This window comes from Heterodontus francisci, chromosome 13 (assembly GCF_036365525.1).
Source record: "Heterodontus francisci isolate sHetFra1 chromosome 13, sHetFra1.hap1, whole genome shotgun sequence".
Taxonomy (NCBI): Eukaryota; Metazoa; Chordata; class Chondrichthyes; order Heterodontiformes; family Heterodontidae; genus Heterodontus; species Heterodontus francisci.
In genome coordinates this window covers 96,239,183-96,265,365 of record NC_090383.1, presented here as the reverse complement: position 1 = coordinate 96,265,365, position 26,183 = coordinate 96,239,183, and the positions used below count along the sequence as shown (strand labels likewise).

The 26,183-nt window shown below is 42.0% G+C and overlaps 1 protein-coding gene across 3 annotated transcripts in view; it reads right to left on the bottom strand.

Annotated features, from left to right (window-relative positions):
* The window catches only part of LOC137376519 (tetratricopeptide repeat protein 7A-like), a 319,646-nt gene that overhangs the window by 97,605 nt on the left and 195,858 nt on the right, over positions 1-26,183 (bottom strand). For all 3 annotated transcript variants that reach the window (XM_068045223.1, XM_068045224.1, XM_068045225.1), the window contains 2 exons: positions 16,407-16,520; positions 9,050-9,195 (listed from right to left, as the gene is read on the bottom strand). In XM_068045223.1, coding sequence (XP_067901324.1) covers positions 9,050-9,195; positions 16,407-16,520 — 260 coding nt within the window. The remainder of the gene's footprint in view (positions 1-9,049; positions 9,196-16,406; positions 16,521-26,183) is intronic.

The window sequence follows — 26,183 nt, the reverse complement described above, 5'->3', positions numbered from 1 at the left end:
GAGGTAAAGGGGCAGGTATTACACCTCCTGCGATTGCAGGGGAAGGTGCCGTGGGAAGGGGACAAGGTGGTGGGGGTAATGGAGGAGTGGACCAGGGTGTCGCGGAGGGAATGATCCTTTTAGCATGTTATGACTAAGTCCAGACACACGCAATGTTTTTAAGCAGTAGACATATTTTTATATTTATATAGCGCCTTTAATATAATAAAACGTCCCAAGGCACTTTACAGGAGTATTATAAAACAAAGTATGACACTGAGCCACAAAAAGAGAAATTGGGTCAGATGACCAAAAGCTTGGTCAAAGAGGTAGACTTTAAGGAGTGTCTTAAAGTAGGAAAGCGAGCTGGAGAGGCAGAGGTATAAGAAGGATATTGTAAAGCTTGGGGCCTAGGCAACTGAAGGCACAGCCACTAATGGTGGAGTGATTAAAGTCAGGGATGCACAAGAGGCCAGAATTAGAGGAGCGCGGATATCTTGAAGGGTGTGAAGCTGGAGGAGATTACAGAAAAAGGGAGGGACGAGGCCATGGAGGGATTTGAAAACAAGGATGAGAATTTTAAAATCAAGATGTTGCTTGACCAGGAACCAATGTAGGTTGGTGAGCACAGGGGTGATAGGTGAATGGGGCTTGGCACAAGTTAAGACATGGGCAGCAGAGTTTTGGATGACCTCAAGTCTACAGAGAGTAGAATATGGGAGACTAGCTAGAGAAATAAACGCAATTACCACGTTTCTCTCAGGTAGAGGCATAACCTATGTCGATGCTTTCGATTCCGACTCTCTAAAAATTGTTATGGGAAGCTCAAGATCTTTATTGGTAACTAGTCAAACACACTGTCCTCATTGTGCTGACTCATTCTGGTGAGTGTTATTGTGAACAAAAACAAGTTAGTTCTTAGAAAACACCAGATGACAACTTATTATCTATCCTGGCCTAATGACCCAGTTCCTATCTCAAGACTGTCTTGGCTATCTTGTTTCACAATGTGGCAACCAAAAGAAGCCAACATGCATGAATCACACATCATGTAACTCACATCCTGGATGAACCTCAGCAGAAGCTAAAAAGCAGTCAGCTAAATTTCAACCGGACACATTAAACCATAAAACATCCTGGGAATGAACAAGTTTAAACATTATTTCTAGCTACAGTGCAAGTCTACAATTCATTTGTAAATAAAAAGTAAAAACTCTAATCATATAAAATTAAACTAACTCCTAACTCTCCATATGATTAGGCATCTAACAAAATTAGTTTCTGAGGGGCATTGTTTTTGTGATATTTCTGTTGTGACTATAGTCCTAATTCCCTTTATTGGACTACGTAGAAGATTTGTGGAGAATCAGGATATGTGATTGGATGCCTTGAGCCAAGAATGTTCTAGATTTAAGAACAAAGAACAAAGATAATTACAGCACAGGAACAGGCCCTTCGGCCCTCCAAGCCTGCGCCGATCCAGAGCCTCTCTCTAAACATGTCGCCTATTTTATAAGGTTCTGTATCTCTTTTCTTCCTGCCCATTCATGTATCTGTCTAGATACATCTTAAAAGACGCCATCGTGCCCGCATCTACCACCTCCGCTGGCAACGCGTTCCAGGCACCCACCACCCTCTGCGTAAAGAACTTTCCACGCATATCCCCCCTAAACTTTTCCCCTTTCACTTTGAACTCGTGTCCTCTAGTAATTGAATCCCCCACTCTGGGAAAAAGCCTCTTTTTATCCACCCTGTCTATACCTCTCATGATTTTGTACACCTCAATCAGGTCCCCCCTCAACCTCCGTCTTTCTAATGAAAATAATCCTAATCTACTCAACCTCTCTTCATAGCTAGTGCCCTCCATACCAGGCAACATCCTGGTGAACCTCCTCTGCACCCTCTCCAAAGCATCCACATCCTTTTGGTAATGTGGCGACCAGAACTGTACGCAGTATTCCAAATGTGGCCGAACCAAAGTCCTATACAACTGTAACATGACCTGCCAACTCTTGTACTCAATACCCCGTCCGATGAAGGAAAGCATGCCGTATGCCTTCTTGACCACTCTATTTACCTGCGTTGCCACCTTCAGGGAACAGTGGACCTGAACACCCAAATCTCTCTGGACATCAATTTTCCCCAGGACTTTTCCATTTACTGTATAGTTCACTCTTGAATTGGATCTTCCAAAATGCATCACCTCGCATTTGCCCTGATTGAACTCCATCTGCCATTTCTCTGCCCAACTCTCCAATCTATCTATATTCTGCTGTATTCTCTGACAGTCCCCTTCACTATCTGCTACTCCACCAATCTTAGTGTCGTCTGCAAACTTGCTAATCAGTCCACCTATACTTTCCTCCAAATCATTAATGTATATCACAAACAACAGTGGTCCCAGCACGGATCCCTGTGGAACACCACTGGTCACACGTCTCCATTTTGAGAAACTCCCTTCTACTGCTACTCTCTGTCTCCTGTTGCCCAGCCAGTTCTTTATCCATCTAGCTAGTACACCTTGGACCCCATGCGCCTTCACTTTCTCCATCAGCCTGCCATGGGGAACCTTATCAAACGCCTTACTGAAGTCCATGTATATGACATCGACAGCCCTTCCCTCATCAATCAACTTTGTCACTTCCTCAAAGAATTCTATTAAGTTGGTAAGACATGACCTTCCCTGCACAAAACCATGTTGCCTATCACTGATAAGCCCATTTTCTTCCAAATGGGAATAGATCCTATCCCTCAGTATCTTCTCCAGCAGCTTCCCTACCACTGACGTCAGGCTCACCGGTCTATAATTACCTGGATTATCCCTGCTACCCTTCTTAAACAAGGGGACAACATTAGCAATTCTCCAGTCCTCCGGGACCTCACCCGTGTTTAAGGATGCTGCAAAGATATCTGTTAAGGCCCCAGCTATTTCCTCTCTCGCTTCCCTCAGTAACCTGGGATAGATCCCATCCGGACCTGGGGACTTGTCCACCTTAATGCCCTTTAGAATACCCAACACTTCCTCCCTCCTTATGCCGACTTGACCTAGTGTAATCAAACATCTGTTCCTAACCTCAACATCCGTCATGTCCCTCTCCTCGGTGAATACCAATGCAAAGTACTCATTTAGAATCTCACCCATTTTCTCTGAGTCCAAGCATAACATTCCTCCTTTGTCCTTTAGTGGGCCAATCCTTTCTCTAGTTACCCTCTTTCTCCTTATATATGAATAAAAGGCTTTGGGATTTTCTTTAACTCTGTTTGCTAAAGATATTTCATGACCCCTTTTAGCCCTCTTAATTCCTCGTTTCAGATTGGCCCTACATTCCCGATATTCTTTCAAAGCTTCGTCTTTCATTAGCCGCCTAGACCTTATGTATGCTTCCTTTTTCCTCTTAGCTAGTCTCACAATTTCACCTGTCATCCATGGTTCCCTAATCTTGCCATTTCTATCCTTCTTTTTCACAGGAACATGTCTCTCCTGCACGCTAATCAACCTCTCTTTAAAAGCCTCCCACATATCACATGTGGATTTACCTTCAAACAGCTGCTCCCAATCTACATTCCCCAGCTCCTGCCGAATTTTGGTATAGTTGGCCTTCCCCCAATTTAGCACTCTTCCTTTAGGACCACTCTCGTCTTTGTCCATGAGTATTTTAAAGCTTACGGAATTGTGATCACTATTCCCAAAGTAGTCCCCTACTGAAACTTCAACCACCTGGCCGGGCTCATTCCCCAACACCAGGTCCAGTATGGCCCCTTCCCGAGTTGGACTATTTACATACTGCTCTAGAAAACCCTCCTGGATGCTCCTTACAAATTCTGCTCCATCTAGACCTCTAACACTAAGTGAATCCCAGTCAATGTTGGGAAAATTAAAATCTCCTATCACCATCACCCTGTTGCTCCTACATCTTTCCATAATCTGTTCACATATTTGTACCTCGATCTCACGCTCGCTGTTGGGAGGCCTGTAGTACAGCCCCAACATTGTTACCGCACCCTTCCTATTTCTGAGTTCTGTCCATATTGCCTCACTGCTCGAGTCCTCCATAGTGCCCTCCTTCAGCACAGCTGTGATATCCTCTTTGACCAGTAATGCAACTCCTCCACCCCTTTTTCCTCCCTCTCTATCCCGCCTGAAGCATCGATATCCTGGGATATTTAGTTGCCAATCATGCCCTTCCCTCAACCAAGTCTCAGTAATAGCAATAACATCATACTCCCAGGTACTAATCCAAGCCCTAAGTTCATCTGCCTTACCTACTACACTTCTTGCATTAAAACAAATGCACCTCAGACCACCAGTCCCTTTATATTCATCATCTGCTCCCTGCCTGCTCTTCCCCTTAGTCACACTGACTTCATTATCTAGTTCCTTACAGGCTTTTGTTACTACCTCCTTACTGTCAACTGACCTCAATTGGTTCTCATCCCCCTGCCACATTAGTTTAAACCCTCCCCAACAGCGTTAGCAAAAGCACCCCCAAGGACATTGGTTCCAGTCCGGCCCAGGTGTAGACCGTCCAATTTGTAATAGTCCCACCTCCCCCAGAACCGGTCCCAATGTCCCAAAAATCTGAACCCCTCCTTCCTGTACCATCTCTCAAGCCACGCATTCATCCTGACTATTCTTTCATTTCTACTCTGACTATCACGTGGCACAGGTAGCAATCCTGAGATTACTACCTCTGAGGTCCTGCTTTTTAACTTGGCTCCTAACTCCCTAAACTCTGCTTGTAGGACCTCATCCCGTTTTTTACCTATATCATTGGTGCCTATGTGCACAATGACAACTGGCTGTTCACCCTCCCCCTTTAGAATGTTCTGCAGCCGATCTGAGACATCCCTGACCCGTGCACCTGGGAGGCAACATACCATTCGGGAGCCTCGTCTTCGACCACAGAACCGCCTATCTACTCCCCTTACAATCGAATCCCCTACGACTATCGCCCTTCCACTCTTTTTCCCGCCCTTCTGAACAGCAGAGCCAGCCACAGTGCCATGGACCTGGCTACTGCTGCCTTCCCCTGGTGAGCCATCTCCCTCAACAGTATCCAAAACGGTATACTTGTTTTGGAGGGAGATGACCGCAGGGGACTCCTGCGCTGCCTTCCTGCTCTTTCTCTGCCTTTTGGTCACCCATTCCCTTTCTCCCTCAGCAATCCTAATCTGCGGTGTGACCAATTCACTAAACGTGCTATCCACGACCTCCTCAGCATCGCGCATGGGGGCACATTAAGGTGGCACTTGCAATCAAACCCATATTGTTCTGCTTCAACTCAATGTAGTTACTGTTAAAATTATACTTACGCATAGTTAATGATCTTATTGTAAAAGTCCATTTAGACAATATAGGTAATAAGGCAAGCTGTTGTAGTGAAAGCTGTTGTTGTTGATATAGCAGCTTCTATGAAAATTAATATCTAACTTTTTTAAAAAATCAACGGTAAAATGAGCTTGCCATCCTGCAAATTTCACACCAACTGATTTCATCTCGTATACAGAACAGATGGTCAGAGTGAACCACAGTCTTGAATGATCTCAACATGGTTTACAGATGAGAGAAACCTGGCTCAGGACTCTTTTGTTAGAAATGCATCTCCTGACCATCTGTTAATACTAGAGATACTTTATCTCTCCTATCTTTTAGAATTACATGTATACGGGAACACAAGTAAAGTTGCCACGAGCAATAAGAAACAATGATCATGCAATGTCAGAGGTGCAACAGCATAATAAGCATCTGATATTGCAGGTAGAAAAGTACATAATGATAATCTGCATGGCCTCATAGGAACGTAGGAAGCAGAAGTAGGCCATTCAGCCCCTCGAACTTGCTCCACCATTCAACTAGATCATGGCTGACCTCCGATACCTCAACACCATTTTTCCACGCTATTTCCATATCCCTTGATATCTTTACCACCTAGAAATCGATCAATCTCTGTCTTGAACCTACTCAATGACTGAGCCTCCACAGCCCTCTGGGGTAGAGAATTCCACAGATTCACCACCCTCCGAGAGAAGAAATTCCTCCTCATCTCAATCCTAAATGGTCTCTTATTCTGAGACTGTGTCCCCTGGTTCTAGAGCCCCCCATCCAAAGGAAACATCTTTCCTGCATCAACCTTGTTGAGCCCTGTAAAACATGCACTGTACAGGAATACAAAGGAACTGCCATATGTATTATAATCCATTGATTTAATAGCTCTGATAGCATTTAATGCTTCAGTTATGTAAACAGTCAGTCACAATGCAAGAAATGCAGTTTTGGCATGCTCATATACTTTCACTGAGAAGTTTAAGCTGGGTAAATTACAGCATACCATGTTCTTTACTTCCTACACTAACCCACAAATGTATTTGTACTAGAACATTTACTAAATTGCTCTTCACTGTGTAGTTCTTTGTCCCTTTAATAATCAGCACTACTTTATTTTCCAAAGACCTTCTTTTTCCATCTCTGCTCCTTTCTTACTGGAGACTTGAGTTCTCAGGCTCAATTGTGTGACATGTGAATTTATCCCTTCTGCACGAATGGTTACATTGTCCATGAATGCTTAGACCAGATGTGCCACACTTTCAGATGGCACTATTAGAAACCCATTGGAGCCCATGGGCTAGAGGCTCTGTTGCCTGCCTGACTGCTTTAATATGATTGCTATTTTGTGAAACAGACTGTAAGAGATGTCAAAGGTTCAAAAGAGAACTCTGAGAAAACTGAACTCTGGCATAGCCATTGTTCAAATTGCCAGTTTTTGCTGGGGTGGGGACATCAACCTGATTGGGAATTAATGGCTTTATCTCCCCAATATCCATGCATGTGCATATACTATACACAGATACCTTTCCTGAAATCTACTTATGAATTGTTCAATATGCAGAATGAACTGGGTTAAATTATTGAATCTTATACAAAACTAAGATAAAAGAATCACTAGACTAGATTAAAAAATATAAAAGCATCAATGTAGCAGATTTTTAAGAGCAAATTCTTTATCATCGAGAGTTGTTTGTTTATGGAACAGACGGTCACTCGGCTGAGCAAGTACTGTATGGGACAGATTCCATGTTCCGCAGTGAATAGAAGGCATAGAAGGTTGTGGGCTTTCGAGGGAAAGAGAAAAAGAGAGAGAAGGACCTCAATAAACAGGGAAGCTACATGAGGTATATGACAATCTCATTCTTGTAGTTATGCACCCCATTTCCTCTTCCAATGCCTCCAGGAGCAATGGAACATTCCAGGTTGATTCATCCTGCTGTTTTTCCTCCATCACTGGAAACTCATCACATGGCTATCTGCAAGTGCAAATAGACATCCTACTACTTCAGTGGCATGGTATTTAGTAGTTATGTTCTATGCCACCAGGCCACTCTATATATCATTTAAAAAACACCATCTCTGTTACATAAGCTTTAAAATGCAAAATTACTTTAATAGTTGAAGTGGCTTGGAGGTGGTGATGTGCTTTGGACCACCCACATATGTATCATGGAACAGAGAGACATGGGTTTGATTCCTGCCAGTTGACTGAGGTCCCCCATTCTCAGCAATGCTGTGTAGGCAGATCCTGAGTGGAGGTTCTCCTGGCATGGGGGAAGACAGGGAAAACTGGGCAGGACAATTGCACTGGGTGACTCTCACATGTACCCTGCAGTAGCAGTGATCTGGCAGTTGGCTGCCTACCAGCTCCATTCTCTTAGATGTAGGAGCTAAGAAGTTCCAAGCAGAATCAATGAGGGGAGAAACTGGGCAGAAGAAAGTAGGTGCATTCCCTGATAGAAAAGTCAATAAGCTTTGAAACATAAAATTAACAGTTTGAAACGGGAATTTAATAATGCAATCAAACTTCAGTATTAGTCAATAGATGAACCTCCAGCAATTTGGAATTAAGGAATTGTGGATTATAATGCAGTAAATATATATCTCGTAAAGTGCTGGCTCCAATTTATTCTGCTCATTACTCATTTAATTGATATCTATTGTGAAACTGCCTCAAGTGCTTCAACCTATAGTATTCTGCACAATTTGCCTTTTTCCATTTTTACACTTCTATGTACAGCGGCATGCAAAACTGCATTTCTTGCATCATGCTTAAATGCTTGCATTACTGAAACATATGGCCTGGATTTTACGGTAAAAATAGTGAGGATATCTGCACTCACCATTATTGAACAGTAAATCAAACAGCATCTTCTGGCGACTACACATGCGCAGTTAAAAGCAGTAAGCAGGAAGTTTCTGGCTGAGTGGTCATGCTCCTCCAGAAGCTTCACTATACCAGTATCATGCCGAGAGACTCAGCATAACACACATGGGATGCATGATGTTGCTGTAGTTCTATGATAGATACACACTAAACGTAACAGAAAAGTTAAGGCTTGTTCATTCCAGTGCAAATACATTTTTAATGACATGATAAGTCTTAATTGCTGCCAAACAACATCTCTGGCACGGAAAATTAACTTTTGCAAATGTGGAGTCATGTTTTTCATATTTTGATTATTGTTGTAGATATTTTTAAAAATTGCAACTTTTTCTTTGTCTCTTTTATCTTTCTCTGGTGACTTTTGCTGGAAAGTGCACGTATGGATCCTGAGATAGGACAGGATCCTGCTTAGATGTGACAACCGGCATGTTCAAACAGCTCTTCAAAATTCTCAGGATAGGTTCATATGTCAACAGAAAACCCATGAGTGAGACACCATGGGTTGCTGACATCTATGAAACAGTAACTCAGAGTGACCCACCGTATTTAGGCTGTGAGATTAGTCTTGTTCCTTCATTAAGTTCTGACTGCAACATCACAGTGCTAGAAATTGGGACAGTTAAATAACAAAAGAGAACTCTCAGGAATTCTTCCATTCTGTACAAGATTCACTAAAATTTGACTTTGTGAAGTCTACTTATATCACTTCATTCAACAATAAAAGTTAAAGCAAAGTCACCTAGTTTCATATCCCCTATAAATATGCACAAATATATAGCTGAAATACATCAGCAGAGTATTCAAATGTTTTTCAAATATAGAAAGAATCTATCATAAAATCTCTCCAAGCTCCTCACCTGAATCAGCCTCATGAAAATCAGGAAACGTGAGGTGAATGGTGCTTCGCTTTTCAGCCACGGTACCCTCAGCTACACTACTTTGAACAGCGCTTCGCTTCTCAGTCAATGTACCTTCAGCTAGACTGCTTTCTTTATCACAATCACTGCAAAAAAGACAGATTTAATCACAGGGGTAATAACAAAAGGCCATTTTTTTTGTTTTTAATCCCCCCCCCCCCCAACCTTTCTATGACCATTTATTATTTTTCCTGCTGTCTTCCAGTATCTTGTCCAAGTGGCCATTCTTCATACATGAGCACAGTTGAGGGGAGAGATGGAAAACCACACTGCTGAATCTTATCCAGCATCCACTCATGTACACTTGCTAGCCAGGTTCACTGGATAGCAAGCAGTAATGGGAACTCTTGCTAACCTTTCCCCTCCCTAGCTAGGGCTATTGAGCTCAATTATAACTCCCTACTGCTGAGCCAAGCAATATCTGCAGACTAAACGCAAATCAAGGCTTGATCTTGAAGTTGTCTTGCTGTGAATGCCATGTAGTGCAGTTACCTGCTGAACCACCATGGAACCACTTTACTACAATTCAATTTTACTCAATCACCAATGGGAGCTCCACTGCCCAAGTGTTATTTCCCATTACCAAATGCATACATTGGTGTTAACATGATTTTCCCACTATAAGCAGTAAGCAATTCAACTTGTATTTCTAAAGCTAAATAAAAGAGATACACATGCCAGAAAAGAAAGAGTTGAAGCAATTTTAACTGGTATCTATGAATGGTGGCTAAATGCAATAAGTTTGTTTTGAAGGAAACCGCACCAGAGTTATATTACAAGAAGTCTGCGTTCAAGCTGTTAAGTATCTATTTTTAGGTTTGCAGTCCCCCTTTAAAGGAGTTTAAAAGGCCAAAGCAAAATGCAGGTACAAGATGTTACATATATTCAGGACCAGAAGAACAAAAAGTTACTTTGCAGAGCTTTTAAAATGGTGAGTAGAGGAATATGGTAATTACACTTTAACCAGATGAGGAGAGCTTAGTGAACAGCTGAGTCTGCCCAAAATAGCTGGTGGGCTTAATGTGTGGCAAGACATGCCTTTCTAATTGGCTTCTATGGTGATGGGAATTGTTGTTGCTAATCAACCAGTGTAGATGACTGCCTACACAAAAGCCAAAATACTGCAGGTGCTCGAAAATTGAAATAAAACTGAAAATGCTGGAAATACTCAGCAGGTCTGGCAGCATCGATGGAGAAAGAGAAACAGAGTTAATGTTTCAGGTCTGTGCCCTTTCATCAGAGCTGAGAAAAGTTAGACATGCAATAGGTTTTGAGCAAGTGAAAGGGCAGAGAGAGGGAAGAACAACAAAAGAGAAGGTCTGTAATGGGTTGGAGGGCAAGAGAGATTAAATGACAAAAGGTTTCATGGTGCAAAGCCAAAGGGAGTGGTAATGGGACAAGTAAAGAAACAAAAGATGTGACTGGAGGAGATCTGAATGGCAGGATAGCAGCTGTCCGAACGCAAAGCAATGAAGAAACAAGGCAAAATAAACAAAACCAGCAAAAAAAAAATACAAAATGGGTAATTTTGGGGTTACGATCCAAAATTGCTGAACTCAATGTTGAGCCCAAAAGGTTGTAAAGTGCCCAAAAGATGAAGTGCTGCTCCTCGAACTTCATTGGAACAGTACAGTAGGCCAAGGACAGAATGGTCAGAGTGGGAGCAAGGTAGAGAATTAAAATGATTGGCAGCTCAGGATCATGACTGCAGACTGAACAGAGGTGTTCTGCAAGGTCACCCTGTCTGCCTTTGGTCTCTCCAATGTGGAGGAGATCACATTGTGAGCAGCGAATAAAATGACAGCAGTACAAATAACTCATTGCTTCACCTGGAAGAAAAGGTTGGGGCCTTGGATGGTGAGGAGAGAGGAGGTAAAAGGGCAGGTGTTGCATCTCCTGCATCTGCAAAGGAAGGCGACATAGGAAAGGGTGGGGATGTTGGTGATGACTGCAGAGCAGACCAGGGTGTTGCAGAGGGAACAGTTCCTCTGGAATGCTAAAAGGGGAGAGGAGAGGAAGATGGATTTGGTGGTGGCATCACTCTGGAGGTGGCAGAAATGGCAGAGGATAATCTGTTGAGTACAGAGGCTGGTGGGGTGGAAGATGAGGACAAGGGAACCCTATTGTGGTTCTGGGAAGAAGGGGAGGGGGTGAGAGCAGAAGTGCATGAAATAGAGCAGAGATGGCCGAGGGCCCTGTCAACCACGGTGGAGGTGAATCCTCAGCTGAGGCAAAAGGAAGACATAGCGGTAGCACTAGTATGGAAGGTTGCATTGTCCGAACAGATGCAACGGAGATGTAACTGGGAGAATGGAATAGATGACTGCCTGTCTTATATACAGTGGGGACTGTATGTGTTGATCCACCAGCAAAACATGAAGATTTTGATTATGTGAAAAAGAAGCATGAGTGAACTGTCCGTATTCCTAAGATGCATGGATCAGCAGAAGTGAATAAAGGAAAGGGTTGTCCAAGGAGGCCATGGCATTGACTACTCAGTGAGTTTTCCTCCTCCTGTTTCAATGCTGTGCATGGTCCTTTCTGGCCACAGGAATGTAATTTTAAGGGCTTCCTCTCTGTTGCTATCTATTAATATAAAAAATAATTTTTGCAGTTATCATTTAGGTGGCTGATACTGTCTTTAGAAAGATAAAACAGCGGTTCTTGCTAGTGTCAATATGTGCATGGATTTCCCACACAGAGAAGTTTGAAAACCTCTGCCTTAGTTAAAATAGCCTTCTAAAGTCAATGATTTCTGGAGAAGAAACATGTGCTGTGGTCTCCAATGCTGCTATTTGGGACAAGAATTTTCCGCTTTGTGTCTGGACCCGACTTTGGCATTAAATGCGGGTCTCGAACTTGTACCACGTCGGGAGTAGCAAAACAACAGCGATTTTTGCCTGGATTGACCAATTAATGGTTAGAGGGCATGCTTGTCACAGGAGGCCATCCAGTAGCGGAGGAGCTGCAGACTGCCTTTGCAAGTAAGGGAGAGAGGCACCCTTTCAGCACTTTTAAAATAAATTGAATCAAAAAATGGCTGCAGCTGCCGAACTACCATTGTGGAGGGGGAGGGCGGCCTGCCACCACAGCTGTAGCCAGGCAGGCAGGGTCAGCCTCAAAGTGACCCTGGAGCACTGGCTTCCCAGTCGGTCGCCACGAGGCCACCTCCAGGCATCTGCCGTGCTCTCGATGTACGGGGGGGGCCTATAGACCAACTGGAAAATTCTAGTCAGCCTCTAAGCAATGGTTTTAATTGGCCTTTTAATTGACTGAACAGGCTACCTGCTGCTTGCAAGTGGGTGGCTATTTTGCACCTGATCAGCCTTCCTGAAAATGGCTGGGGGGATGGGGGAGCAGGGTGGTGACAGCAAACCAACAGGCTGGCCAGTGGCACGAAATTAAGCATCCACGCACCTCAGTTCCTGCCCCCCATCGGCCTCTGAAAATCCTGCCCCCGTGTCAGTAAGTACCAATGATTCACATTTAAAGTTTGATAGCTTAGCAACTATCCTTTCCACTATGCACTTTGACAATGAAAATTCTTGTTAACGTTCCATTAAGACTGTGAAGAGTTTGGCTCCCATAATGTGAAACGTATTGGCCCAAAAACTGCAGCCAAAATAATGATGTGGCTAAGAGCATTACTATTTATATGCAAATACCACAGCACCTTCAAGGTAAGGCCAGATGCACGATCAAATGAAGAAGTTCAAAAGTTACTATTGGAGATGTGTCACTCCACTGTTAGCTTCGCGAAAACAGAATCTCGCTGTCTGGCTCCCCATTCAAACACATTAAGCAGATTGAAGTTGTTCCAATTGCACAGTAGATACGAAAGGTAAGTCGTCATTTCAAGTCTAATTACTGCTTTAATGATGTGATAAGTGTCCATTACTGTCAGTCAACCCCGCTGGCACTGAAAATCAACTATTACAAGTATGGAGTCTCTCTCCTTCAGGATTTAATTGTTGTTAGTTTTTTTAAAATTTAGATGACTTTTTTTCTTTGTCTTTTTTCAACTTTCTTATATTCAATCTCCCATACTTGATTTGACATTGAATACACCATTCTAACTTAGTTTCTTATTCAGACCTTACACTGTTAATTTCACAATCCTTCAATCTGATTAGTTCAACAGATGTACACTTTTTTGCCCTTTTCACTCAGGTCCCAGATGCCCTGTACAGACTGGCAGTGTTTCCATCTCATACTTCCAGCAACTTGCAAGGAAAAATATCAGGCAGATTAAATGGGCACGGACAAGTCTAACTAACAGCAGGCACCATTCATCAGCCTGGCACAGCACTTTTTCGGCCATTAATGACAATTTAAATAAGCGACAAACGCAGCCAATGAAATGGTTCCCAATAATAGAACTGTTGAGCCTTGTTATACTCTGAGTAATGGTAAACTTTTAAGTGCGGTGAAGTAGGAGCATCAGCCAGACGACTTCATAGAGACATTGCTGCCTTGTCCAACATTTAAAAAGCCTAAAAATAAAAGCAAAATACTGCGGCTGCTGGAAATCTGAAATAAAAACAAGAAATGCTGGAAATACTCAGCAGGTCTGGCAGAATCTGTGGAGAGAGAAGCAGAGTTAACGTTTCAGGTCAGTGAAACTGCATCAGAACTGGCAGATATTAGAAATGTAAACGGTTTTAAGCAAGTATATCGGGGGGTTGGGTGAGAGATAACAAAAGAGGTGTTGATAGGACAGAGGGTCACAGAGAATAACTGACCAGAAGGTTATGGAACAAAGGCAAATTGATGCAAAGTACTCATTTAGTGCCTCGCCCATTTCCTCTGGCTCCACACATAGATTCCCTCCTCTGTCCTTGAGTGGGCCAAAGCTTTCCCTAGTTACCCTCTTGCTCTTTATATAAGTATAAAAAGCCTTGGGATCATCCTTAATCCTGTTTGCCAATGACTTTTCATGACCCCTTTTAGCCCTCCCGACTCCTTGCTTAAGTTCCTTCCAACTGTCTTCATATTCCTCAAGGGCTTCGTCTGTTCCCAGCCTTCTAGCCCTTATGAATGCTTCCTTTTTCTTTTTGACTAGGCTCACAATATCCCTAGTTATCCAAGCTTCCCGAAACTTGCCAAACTTATCCTTCTTCCTCACAGGAACATGCTGGTCCTGGATTCTAATCAACTGACGTTTGAAAGACTCCCACATGTCAGATGTTGATTTACCCTCAAACAGCCGCCCCCAATCTAAATTCTTCAGTTCCTGCCTAATATTGTTATAATTAGCCTTTCCCCAATTTAGCACCTTCACCTGAGGACTGCTCTTATCCTTTCCACAAGTACCTTAAAACTTACGGAATTATGGTCACTGTTCCCGAAATGCTCCCCTACTGAAATTTCGACCACCTGGCCGGGTTCATTCCCCAATACCAGGTCCAGTATGGCCCCATCCCTAGTTGAACAATCTACATATTGTTTCAAGAAGCCCTCCTGGATGCTCCTCACAAATTCTGCCCCATCCAAGCCCCTAGCACTGAGTGAGTCCCAGTCAACATAGGGGAAGTTAAAAACACCCACCACTACAACACTGTTACCTTTACATCTTTCCAAAATCTGTCTACATAGCTGCTCCTCTACTTCCCGCTGGCTGTTGGGAGGCCTGTAGTAAACCCCAACATCGTGACTGCACCCTTCCTATTCCTGAGCTCCACCCATATTGCCTCACTGCATGACTCCTCCGAGGCGTCCTCCCGCAGTACAGCTGTGATATTCTCCTTAACCAGTAATGCAACTCCCCCACCCCTTTTGCATCTCCCTCTATCCCACCTGAAGCTTCTAAATCCCGGAACATTTAGCTGCCAATCCTGTCCTTCCCTCAACCAAGTCTCTGTAATGGCAACAACATCATAGTTCCAAGTACTAATCCAAGCTCTAAGTTCATCTGCCTTACCTGTTATACTTCTCACATTGAAACAAAAAATACCATTTGCCTTTGTTCCATGACCTTTCTGGTCAGTTATTCTATGCGACCCTCTGTCCTATCAAACTTTCTCTTTTGTTATCTCTTGCCCCATCCCCCACTTTACTTGCTTAAAACCTTTTACATTTCTAATATCTGCCAGTTCTGATGAAGTGTCACTGACCTGAAATGTTAACTCTGCTTCTCTCTCCACAGATGCTGCCAGACCTACTGAGTATTTCCAGCGCTTCTTGTTTTTACTTACAAAGCCTTGCTCCCTGAGAGCAGAGGATATATTGCACATATTGGTTAGCACATATATGTCTTCAAAATGTGCACTGTGGAGGGGGAAGACAGTCAATTAGGGTTCCGACTATGGATCAGCATCCAGTGAGCTCCGGTAAAAAAAAAATGCTTTAGTATTAGGTGTTTAATACCTTGCCCACTTTTCCATTATTTAGCTATTGTACATATATCCTTTTCTGTATGAAGGTGGCAGAATGTTTTTCTATTCTGTATTTGTTTTCTGGCCAGTAATGAGGGTCACTAGTAGCTAGAATAAGCCAACTAGTTGATGTGGTAACATCCACATTAAAGTTGAAGAACTGCTATGTAATTGTTGTGCGTTTATTGACTGAAAAACCAAAGGTGATCGCCATGAAATTATACTGTTTACATTCAGAAACCTAAGTAAAGGCCACAGTGCAGGCCTGTGACAAAAATGTAGCATTTTCGTCTATGGTATATTACTTTATTTCTTCTTTCTTTGTTATGGCACCTTTTGCGGTAAAACTCAGATTCAGTTAAAGAAATGCCCCTTGTCTGATTGATACAAATCATTGCAGGAAGAGAGAAGCAGTATTTACAGATTGCAACCATGAAACAAAAAGCGTTTAAAATATTAACGTAAGGGAGTGCAGAGCCATTAGTGTTAATTCTGGTCAGCTGCACAAATTTGTACACAGTAAACTCCCACACACAGCAATGCCCTTTCAAAAGGTCATCGACCAGAATGGTTAACTCCGCTTCTTTCTCCAGAGATGCTGCCTGATCTGCTGAGTGTTTCCAGTATTTCCTGCTTTTATTTAAAATTTCCACCATCCACAGTAATTTGCTTTTGTTTTAACTAAATATATAGGAATATTGTGCTTGTCATGTAAGTATCAGATCTGATGGACCGCTGACCTGCATGCTCTGTTTCACTGCACGTTTCAGGAGAGTGCCTTATATACATTATGGCATTGTAACACATTCACAAGCCATCACATATCCTCCGTGTTACAAGCCCAATAATTGATTGGGACTCATTTTGCTTCAAAGTACACTAGTGATTTGCCTTTACTGCAAAGTACTAGAGGAAGAACCTACCTGAAGTGTGAAATGTGTGTTGACTGCCACACATTTAACATGTGTTTGCAGGTTTCAAGAGCCTCCTCCGGTCCTTTGTGAACTGCCTCAAGTTTGACTTTAGTGAAAAGTAAACTACAAAAAGAGCAATTGAAACAAAAGTATTAATCACTTGCATTGAATGCATTATCACCAAAAACATGTTCATGTGATTCATTATCGTCAAGTAGAACAGAAAAATAATGGAGACACATTTTTCCTGCTTTAAAGTACATGCAACTTAATATAATTCCAAGTGGGAATGGGTGGCACAGTGAGTGAGACTGTTCATCTTTGGGAACTGAGTACAATTCCAGCCCAAGCTGATGGAATGAAAGTCTTCCCTATTTGTAAAGTGACTGGAGAAGGCTCAACCCTTTCTAGAAGGCATGGGCACACAGCATAAAGTAATTATCATTACATGCAACCATATTCACTCAAATGACAAAGGATAGTTCCATTTTTAACTAAAGAAGTAACACCCAGTGGAGGCTGCTATAATATTCCATTGTAAGCTGGCTGCAATAACAATCCATGGTAATAATTTGTATTCATGATTTTTCTACTGTTATGATCCTGCAGTTTTTTTTTCCAGGAAAACTGCGGTGTGCCTTTAAGGCTGGAAAAAAGCAGCAAGCTCTAAAGACTGAGTCAAAGAATGCATTCTTGTTGCCTTGGATACAGCCATTCGGAGACTGCGATTCAAAGGGATACATTCTCGTTACCTTGGATACAGCCACTCAGACTAAGCATCGAGAGATACATTTGTTACAATTTAATTTTGAACTCTGTCAGGCAAACTCCCCACCTGCCAAGACTAAGACACACATTATTTCACCACATGAACATTAAAATTTAAAAATTGCAAATTCTTGACTGGAAAGAAATTTACATTGTACCAGACAATGTGGAAACAAAGGGAGCCAGTCCCTGCCCCCTAGTACATAGAATGAGACCTGGTCAAACCAGTGGGTCAAGTGACCACCTGCTGACCAACTAGGGGAGTTTTAAATGGGAAAACCAGATTTTGAACTCAGAACGTCATGTGCTCATGGACTGAGAACATCTCCTCACCTGTCTGCCTGCCTCCATTTCTTTCCCACGGAACTGAATCTTGTGAAGACACGTAAACTCAAAGAGAGAACAGTCTCCCCCATGAACAAGGTTTAAGAGGAATACTAGGCCCCAACGAAACGCAAGACCATATCTTCAATCAAGGACTACAGCGAGTTCCAGAAACAGTAACAAGATATTACCTCAAACTGTTCTACTTATATTTCCATCTGCTCTTTTCTGTCCCTATTTGCATGTGTGCATTGCATATCCGTAGACGTTAACCGTATTAGAGCTTAAGTTTAAGGTTTAATAAAATTTCACCTTTCTTCTTTAAACCTGAGAAAGCCTGTGTGAATTGGTTTCTTTGTCATATAATTGGAAAACTGTGAACAAGGATTCACAAAAAAGGGAGCTCAAAACACAGTGTGTTTAAAATAAAACCCTGTTACAGTAAGACCAGGTAAAAGTAGTAACAGACCCCTAGACACCTTTCAGACCTGGTCCTAACAACTGACTTATTGTGCAAGCAGACCGTTTTAAGAGAGGACACAGACAGACAGCTATGCATTAACACCTGAAAAAAGAGTTCTCAGACCATTTAAACTGAAGAAAGAGAATTTAGTCTGTTGATTTATCATTTTCTCAAAATTCTAAAATGTCAAGCCAAACAGAGATCTCTGATAATTTAAACTGAAGGAAGGGAAGTTAGACTGGGACAATCTATTATCCCACAAAAATTCTAAAGCCAGATTGATTCTATTGAAAATGGTTGCGAGTTGTTGATCTACTGTGGTCATCGCTGGAAGAAAGAGGAGTTTGAAACTTTGGGTGTTGGACTGTTTTCCTTTCCTCATTGGAACCCTGGAAGATTGCGTGTGGACTTTAATCAGAGGATTGTTCATTGGGAAGTGTAAATTTGCAAGAGCTCTAATGTTTTCTATTTTAAATGTTGTATAAATCTTCGTAGTGTTTAAGAATTTAGTTTTTCTAATTAAACAGTTAATTTGTTGATTTAAAGACACCCAGTTTGGTTAGCTTCATTCAGGGGTTAATAGATGGTACAATTTGGCTGGGTCTTGCTTTAAATTGGAAAGTTTAAGATGATACGTTAGGAGATCTGTGGAGGGACGGGATTGAATTAACAGTGCATTTCTCCCACCACAATCAGAATCGTATATTTTGATTGGGGGCTTTGACTGGAGCGGTCAGTTGTAACACTATTATGTCCTAAAAAGTACATATAATACACTGCATTAGGTAGGATGTTAAGAAAATGAACATTTTTATTCTGTCATGTACAGAAAAAAGTAATTTATTTTATTTTTTCAAAAAACAGGAGCGCCCATTCAGTACAAGCAGAAAATTTTGACCTGCAGACAGTTAGCTTACTGTTGCAGTAAGCTGCTGGGTGCACTATTGGAATGTAAATCTAGTGTCAATTTAAGAATGAACCACACTTTGAGTGAACAAATGTTTTATAAATATGACTTAATAATTAATGATGTGTTTCATATGGACTCTCTATTGGTGAAGAGACCATAAACAATGTGCATTATATCAGAGCTTTGTAGTATATAAGAGTATGTTACAAATGAAATACATTGGATTTTAATGGGTTGTAAGGGGTCAGTTAAAGGATTGTATGGAACTTATAGATTCACCTGTGGCTGACCCACTTGTCCCTAGTCGGCAAATCCAAGCCATGAAGCCAACTGGAGGAATGCCTGTTGGCTCCAGCTGTCAAGTGAGGATTGCTGAATTGGCTGCAACTGAGTAGAACTGGCTCTAATTCAGTGGAATACAATCTCTGGCACAAAGATCCTCTTCAATTCAGAGCCAAAGCCGATCCCTCAAACACCTGTGCATTTCAAGAAGCAACCAAGCTCTTAAGTTCTGACTACCACAGCAAAAGGGAGTCACTCCTGCCCATAAAAATCAACAGATTGCTCCAACTAGCTTTGAAATTAATTTTAGGCCCAACATATGTACCTTCCATAGTTCAGTGTGCTCATCCTAACCTGTGTGCATACCAATTTAAGACTAAAGACAGTACCCAAAACAGTCCCACCCACACATCAGGATAGATCATCCAACGTTCCGTATGCATCATATTCATTTCCCATGGCACTCAGTTGTCACTAGTGCATCGAGAAATATTTAAGAAATTTACATGCACTGACAGCTTTTTAAAAATTAAGCTGCTGGAATCTATAAACCATCTCTGATGCTCTGAACTAACCTGTTTTAAATTACATAGAAGAGGCGGCAATGCCAGCGAATAGTTACATTTGATAGAATGCTGTGTGAAGCACAATGACCTCAAGCTTCTGGGAATGTACATGTTATGCCAAGGAAAGGAAGGGTGCATAACTTAGGACCCTGGATAATCAGAGGTGGTCTAGATTTCTGATCAGTTTTGTCATGTGTGAGGGGTTAGGGAAGGAAGAAACTTGCAGAATTTTCCTTCAGGAGATTAGATGGTTTTAGCAGAGTTTAGCATATAGACTTATCTATGTTTTTCTCTCAGTAATACTCAATGCAATGAAGCGGGATGGATGTCAATTGAGACCCACTCAGTTCCCAATCTTGGCTAAACTGAATGGAGACTGAGGCATCTCCCAACTGAACAGAGAGAAAACAGAAGGGCACTGGTACTTCCTGGTGCCCAGCCATAGCAGCATTGCCAATGGCCTGAGCGCAATTCATACTCTGGCTCTCTCGGCTATAGAAGTTTAGGTAGCTGAAGGAAAAAAAACAAAAAAAAAAGGACAGTTCATCATGCTATACCTTACATAAAATAGAGTTAAAAATTGGTGGCAAATATTTGAAAGATGAAAAAATCTAAAGAGATTAAAGAAAACATATTACTGAAAGCACAATGCGGTCTTGCTTGTAATTATATCCTAATTCTAGTACGGTTTCAGGGACATAATACTTTTCATAATGAGGAAAGAGAGGATAGAATAGAAGCAGTACAGGCAAGATGGAAGACTTGTGCAAGGAAGAAACTGACAACCATTAGTATAAACGAAAAAAAGTTAAAATAATGACTGAAGCTAAACAAATCTTCAGGTAAAAACATCTGGACCTGAGGTGAGGTAATTAGGGATGCATTAGTAACAACCTTCCAAAATTCATTGGATTCAGGGACAGTAATGGAGCAATTGAAACTGGCAAACATTGCACACTTTTCAAAAAGCAGGAAAAGACAAACCCAAACAACTACAAGGGACTGAGCTATTATGAGACTAGGTAAACCTAGATCATATTTATAATCAGAGACAAAGAGGTTAAGGCCAATCAGATGGAGATACTTGAAATATTGAAGGGGACTGACTGGGTAGTTAGTGTTGACTCTTCCCTCTCCAAAACAATGGTTAACCTTAGAATTTAGGCTAAACAAGTTAAAAATGAATCCAGGATTAACTTCTTTGCAAAAAGGGTTGTAAAGGAGAAGAAGCCCTTTTCTTTTTTTACTTTCTCTTTACAGATTCTCATGGGCTGTGTATATTTGCTGCACTTTCAGTTATTATTTGAAATAAATAAGTATTTCTGTACTAATATATCAAACTGCATTACAGTTATGGTCTGTGAACAGTCAATCTATTCACAATGAATTAAATTGAGCGCTGGACTGATGACTATACCAGGATCACTGGGTGTAACATTCAGTCATATGTTCTGAAATTTATGGAATTGAGTACAACAGCTGAGACAAGATTGTGGGGAATGCGAATGGAATGACATTTCTCACCGCAGCAAGTGGCAGCGGGCATTCTTCTCATTTCCTAAATGCCAATCCTGGAGTGGCAATAATACTGAAAAAACTCTGTTCATCAGGTAAATTAAATTTCTAAAAACAAGGAAGCATGTGGCTCAGAATCAAAGCTACTAACCTGGGAAATATGCCTGCAGCATTTGAACACGATTACAGTTTGTGGCACATCGCTGCTTTCCAAGATTTTCTATATCTGTACCAACCCCCCACCCCTGCAAACAACTGGTATGCTTTCAGGGATAAAACCAAAAAAATGCTGGAAATACTCAGCCGGTCTGGCAGCATCTGTGGAGTGAGAAGCAAAGTGAACGTTTCAGGTCAGAACTGGCAAAGGTTAGAAATGTAATAGGTTTTAAGCAAATAAAGTGGGGGTGGGGCAAAAGAGAACAAATGGGAAGGTGTTGATAGGACAGAGGGTCACAGAGAATAACTGACAAGGAGGTCATGGGGGCCTATCAACATCCACCCGTCTTATGTAGCCCCTGATCTACCTAGACTCTTTTCCTTTGCAATAAAAATCACCCCTGCAAACATTGTTTGTATTTGCACAATGTAATTTGTGCTTGATGAAAAGCATGAGGCATTGATTGCAAGAGTAATTTTACAAGAAGAGGCCTTTACTACAGTGGGCACACACTTTGAAGTCAGAACATGGCATAAATCAAATATAATATACTACTATATACTCTATCACACCAGGCAACACACAGAGCAGCACAATTCTAACCAGACTCACTGACGACATCTACTTGTACTGATTTCAAGAATAACGTGCAGGTTCTGATTGAAACACAAAGATGGATAGATCTAAATTCTTTGTCATCTAATTTCACTAAAAGTACGTTCATTATTAGGAGTGGTACATCAAGGCCAACAGACTACAACAACAAATAGGCTGTAGACAGGCATCACAATCTCTTGTGCCGAGGTACCAATCGATCTCAATTCCCTGTACCAGGCAAACACGGAGAGGAGGCCAGATGCTTTCCAGAGGGAGAAAGCAAGAGTCATCCTGTACACCTCAGATAGAGGCAATAGCTAACCCCTGGGAGAAGAGTCACCCCACTTACCTACCCTATTGGACATACTTCATCTTGTGACCTAGAACCATAGAAACCATAGAAGTGTTATGGCACAGAAAGAGGCCATTCAGCCTATCGTGTCTGCGCTGGCTGAAAAATCTAGCCGCCCAATCTAATCCCACCTTCCATCACCTGGTCCATAGCCTTGCAGGTTACAGCACTTCAGGTGCAGGGCCAGGTACCTTTTGAACGAGTTGAGGGTTTCTGCCTCCACCACCGAACCGGGCAGTGAATTTCAGATACCCACCACCCTCTCGATGAAAAAGTTTTGCCTCATGTCCTGTCTAATCCTTCTACCAATCACCTTAAATCTGTGTCCCCGGCAATTGGCCTCTCTGCTAGGGGAAACAGGACCTTCCTATCAACTCTATCTAGGCCCCTCATAATTTTGTACACCTCAATTAAGTCACCCCTCAGCCTCCTCTGTTATAAGGAAAACAACCCTAGCCTATCTAATCTTACCTCATAGCCGCAACTTTCAAGCCCTGGCAACATTCTTGTAAATCTCCTCTTTACTCTCTCCAGAGCAATTATGTTCTTCCTGTAATGTGGTGACCAGAAGTGTACGCAATACTCCAGTTCTGGCCTAACTAGGATTTTATACAGTTCCAGCATTACATCCCTGCTTTTGTATTCTATACTTTGGCCAATAAAGGAAAGCATTCCATATGCCTTCTTCACCACTTTATCTACCTGTCCTGCCACCTTCGAGGACCTGTGGACATTCAGCCCAAGGTCTCTCACTTCCTCTACCCCTCTCAATATCCTCCTGTTTATTGTTTTAGTTTTTAGTTTTAGTTTTAGAGATACAGCACTGAAACAGGCCCTTCGGCCCACCGAGTCTGTGCTGACCATCAACCACCCATTTATACTAATCCTACACTAATCCCATATTCCTACCACATCCCCACCTGTTCCTATATTTCCCTACCACCTACCTATACTAGGGGCAATTTATAATGGCCAATTTACCTACCAACCTGCAAGTCTTTTGGCTTGTGGGAGGAAACCGGAGCACCCGGAGAAAACCCACGCAGACACAGGGAGAACTTGCAAACTCCACACAGGCAGTACCCAGAATTGAACCCGGGTCGCTGGAGCTGTGAGGCTGTGGTGCTAACCACTGCGCCGCCCCTTGTTTTCCCTTGTTTTGTTTGCCCTCCCCAAATGCATTACCTCACACTTCTCCAGATTGAATTCCATTTGTCACTTTTCTGCCCACTAGACCAAACCATTGATATCATTCTGGAGTCTACAACTATCCTCTTCACTATTAACGACACGGCTAATTTTTGTCTCATCTGCAAATATACCACAAACAAGAAGCAAATATACCACAAACAACAAGGAACCTCTACTGGAAAATGCATGTGCGTATAGGTCTCAAATAAGAATGGCAGCAAAAGGGGAGCTTTCCTTGAAGAAAGAAACTTGATCATTCCATGAATCCTCAGTAGGTAAATGCATTGCCAATGTGTGCTGAGCTACACAGATCAGGAAGGCATCAAGATTGATTCTTTATTGAGAAAGCTGATCTCAGCCAGGACAAGGCTGAGGCACTAGAATTGTCCTCAGCACTCCAGGGTTAGAGAAAGTAAAGAATGCTCATCCTAGACTCCTTGCTCCTGATTGCTATCCAGTAATACCTACTGGAGGTGTGTAGTATGGATTTTAGGTACAGCAGGAAAACATGCTTCTTGGGCAAGGTACTTAAAAGCAGCCAGCAGCTGCAGAATTGCATGTTGTCATGAAGATATCGCCATTATTAATACTTTTTTGAGGACTCCTGTTTAAAAGATTGTGAAAATTGGTTCATTTGAAAGACTGAGTAGATGCCTGGATTTGTTTTTTTTTAAAGTTACTGGAAGGACACTTTGGATTTTAAAAAAACACAGTGGAAGAGACAATGAACTGCGAAATAAACATAAGGAGCCTTGCTGGCTATTGGAGTTGTTTACAGAGAAGTCACATGTCTAGGTACTTGGTTATCAGGAATTTTTGGCTGTGCGTTCTGGGCTTGAACTGTTTGAATGCTCAATTGGTGTGTATCCTGCTAAAAGAGAAACCACCCAACTCATCCTTTTCCACCTGCTTTGGAAAATCTTTGAAGAATCCAGTATGATAGCTGAAACTACTCATGCAGTAATTCGCCCAAAAACCCTTAAAGACCTCGATGTCTCCTCAACAGAACCACTCCAGAAAGATTCCAGTGACATCAGTTTGTGTGCACCCAGGCACCAGACCAAAGGCCATATGGAACATTCCATATCTTATCTTTTTTCTTCAAGAATTGACAATAACTTGGCCAAAATATTCTTTTAAAGGTTGATCACTGCAGAGCCAGTTTTTTCATTTTTCTTCATTTTTTTTCCTTTAACCAGTGTGTGTGTGTGTGTGTGTGTGTGTGCGCACGTGTGCTGTTATTTATACTTTACTATTTCAAACTGTGCGTTAATAAGCTTTGCATCTTTGTTGATACGTCTTAGTTTAGTTTTAGTTTAGTTTAGTTTAGAGATACAGCACTGAAACAGGCCCTTCGGCCCACCGAGTCTGTGCCGACCATCAACCATCCATTTATACTAATCCTACACTAATCCCAGATTCCTACTACATCCCCACCTGTCCCTCTATTTCCCTACCGCCTACCTATACTAGGGGCAATTTTATAATGGCCAATTAACCTATCAACCTGCAAGTCTTTGGCATGTGGGAGGAAACCGGAGCACCCGGAGGAAACCCACGCAGACACAGGGAGAACTTGCAAACTCCACACAGGCAGTACCCAGAATCGAACCCGGGTCCCTGGAGCTGTGAGGCTGCGGTGCTAACCACTGCGCCATTGTTTTAGAATAACTGGTTGGCGGATTTTTACTCTGAAACTAATAGATATATGTTGTGACCAGTGGAGTAGTGGAATAGAGTAAGACCGTGCATTCCTCCAACCTCAGTCATAACAATGTATAAGTCAGCACTTTTAGGTGGGGGAAATGAGGGGAAGAAACATATTTTAGAATTATGGACATAATCCTCGAAGCGCAGAGTTCCAGTATAAAAAAAAACTTACCTTGAGGAAGAAAGACAAGTTTGGCAAGTTTCGGGAAGCTTGGAGAACACGGGATATTTGTGAGCCTAGTCAAAAAGAAAAAGGAAGCATTTGCAAGGGCTGGAAGGCTAGGAACAGATGAAGCACTTGAGGAATATAAAGACAGTAGGAAGGAACTTAAGCAAGGAGTTAGGAGGGCTAAAAGGGGTCATGAAAAGCCATTGGCAAACAGGATTAAGGAGAATCCCAAGGCTTTTTATACGTATATAAAGAGCAAGAGGGTAACCAGGGAAAGGGTTAGCCCACTCAAGGACAGAGATGGGAATCTATGTATGGAGCCAGAGGAAATGGGCGAGGTGGTAAATGAGTACTTTGCATCAGTATTCACCAAAGAGAACGACTTGGTGGATGATGAGCCTAGGGAAGGGAGTGCAGATAGTCTCAGTCATCTCATTATCAAAAAGGAGGTGGTGTTGGGTTTCTTGCAAAGCATTAAGGTAGATAAGTCAGTAGTCCCAATTCCACATGCACACCCTGTTCCCATATTTATATATATATTTATATTTCAACTGTGCAGTGAGTACGCTATCAGTGCAATTTTTTTTACCTAAACATGTGAAATAAACAAGCAGTCTGCTGAGACTGTACTCCTTTTTGCTGAAGCATATTTGTTTAGAAACTCAGCCCAACAAAATTTACACATACATTGCAAGACTGATGAGTTCCGGTAAGGTGTTGGTTTATTCATATATTTTAAAAGCAATACACAAAGCATTGTAAAGTTTACAGCAGTCAGAATG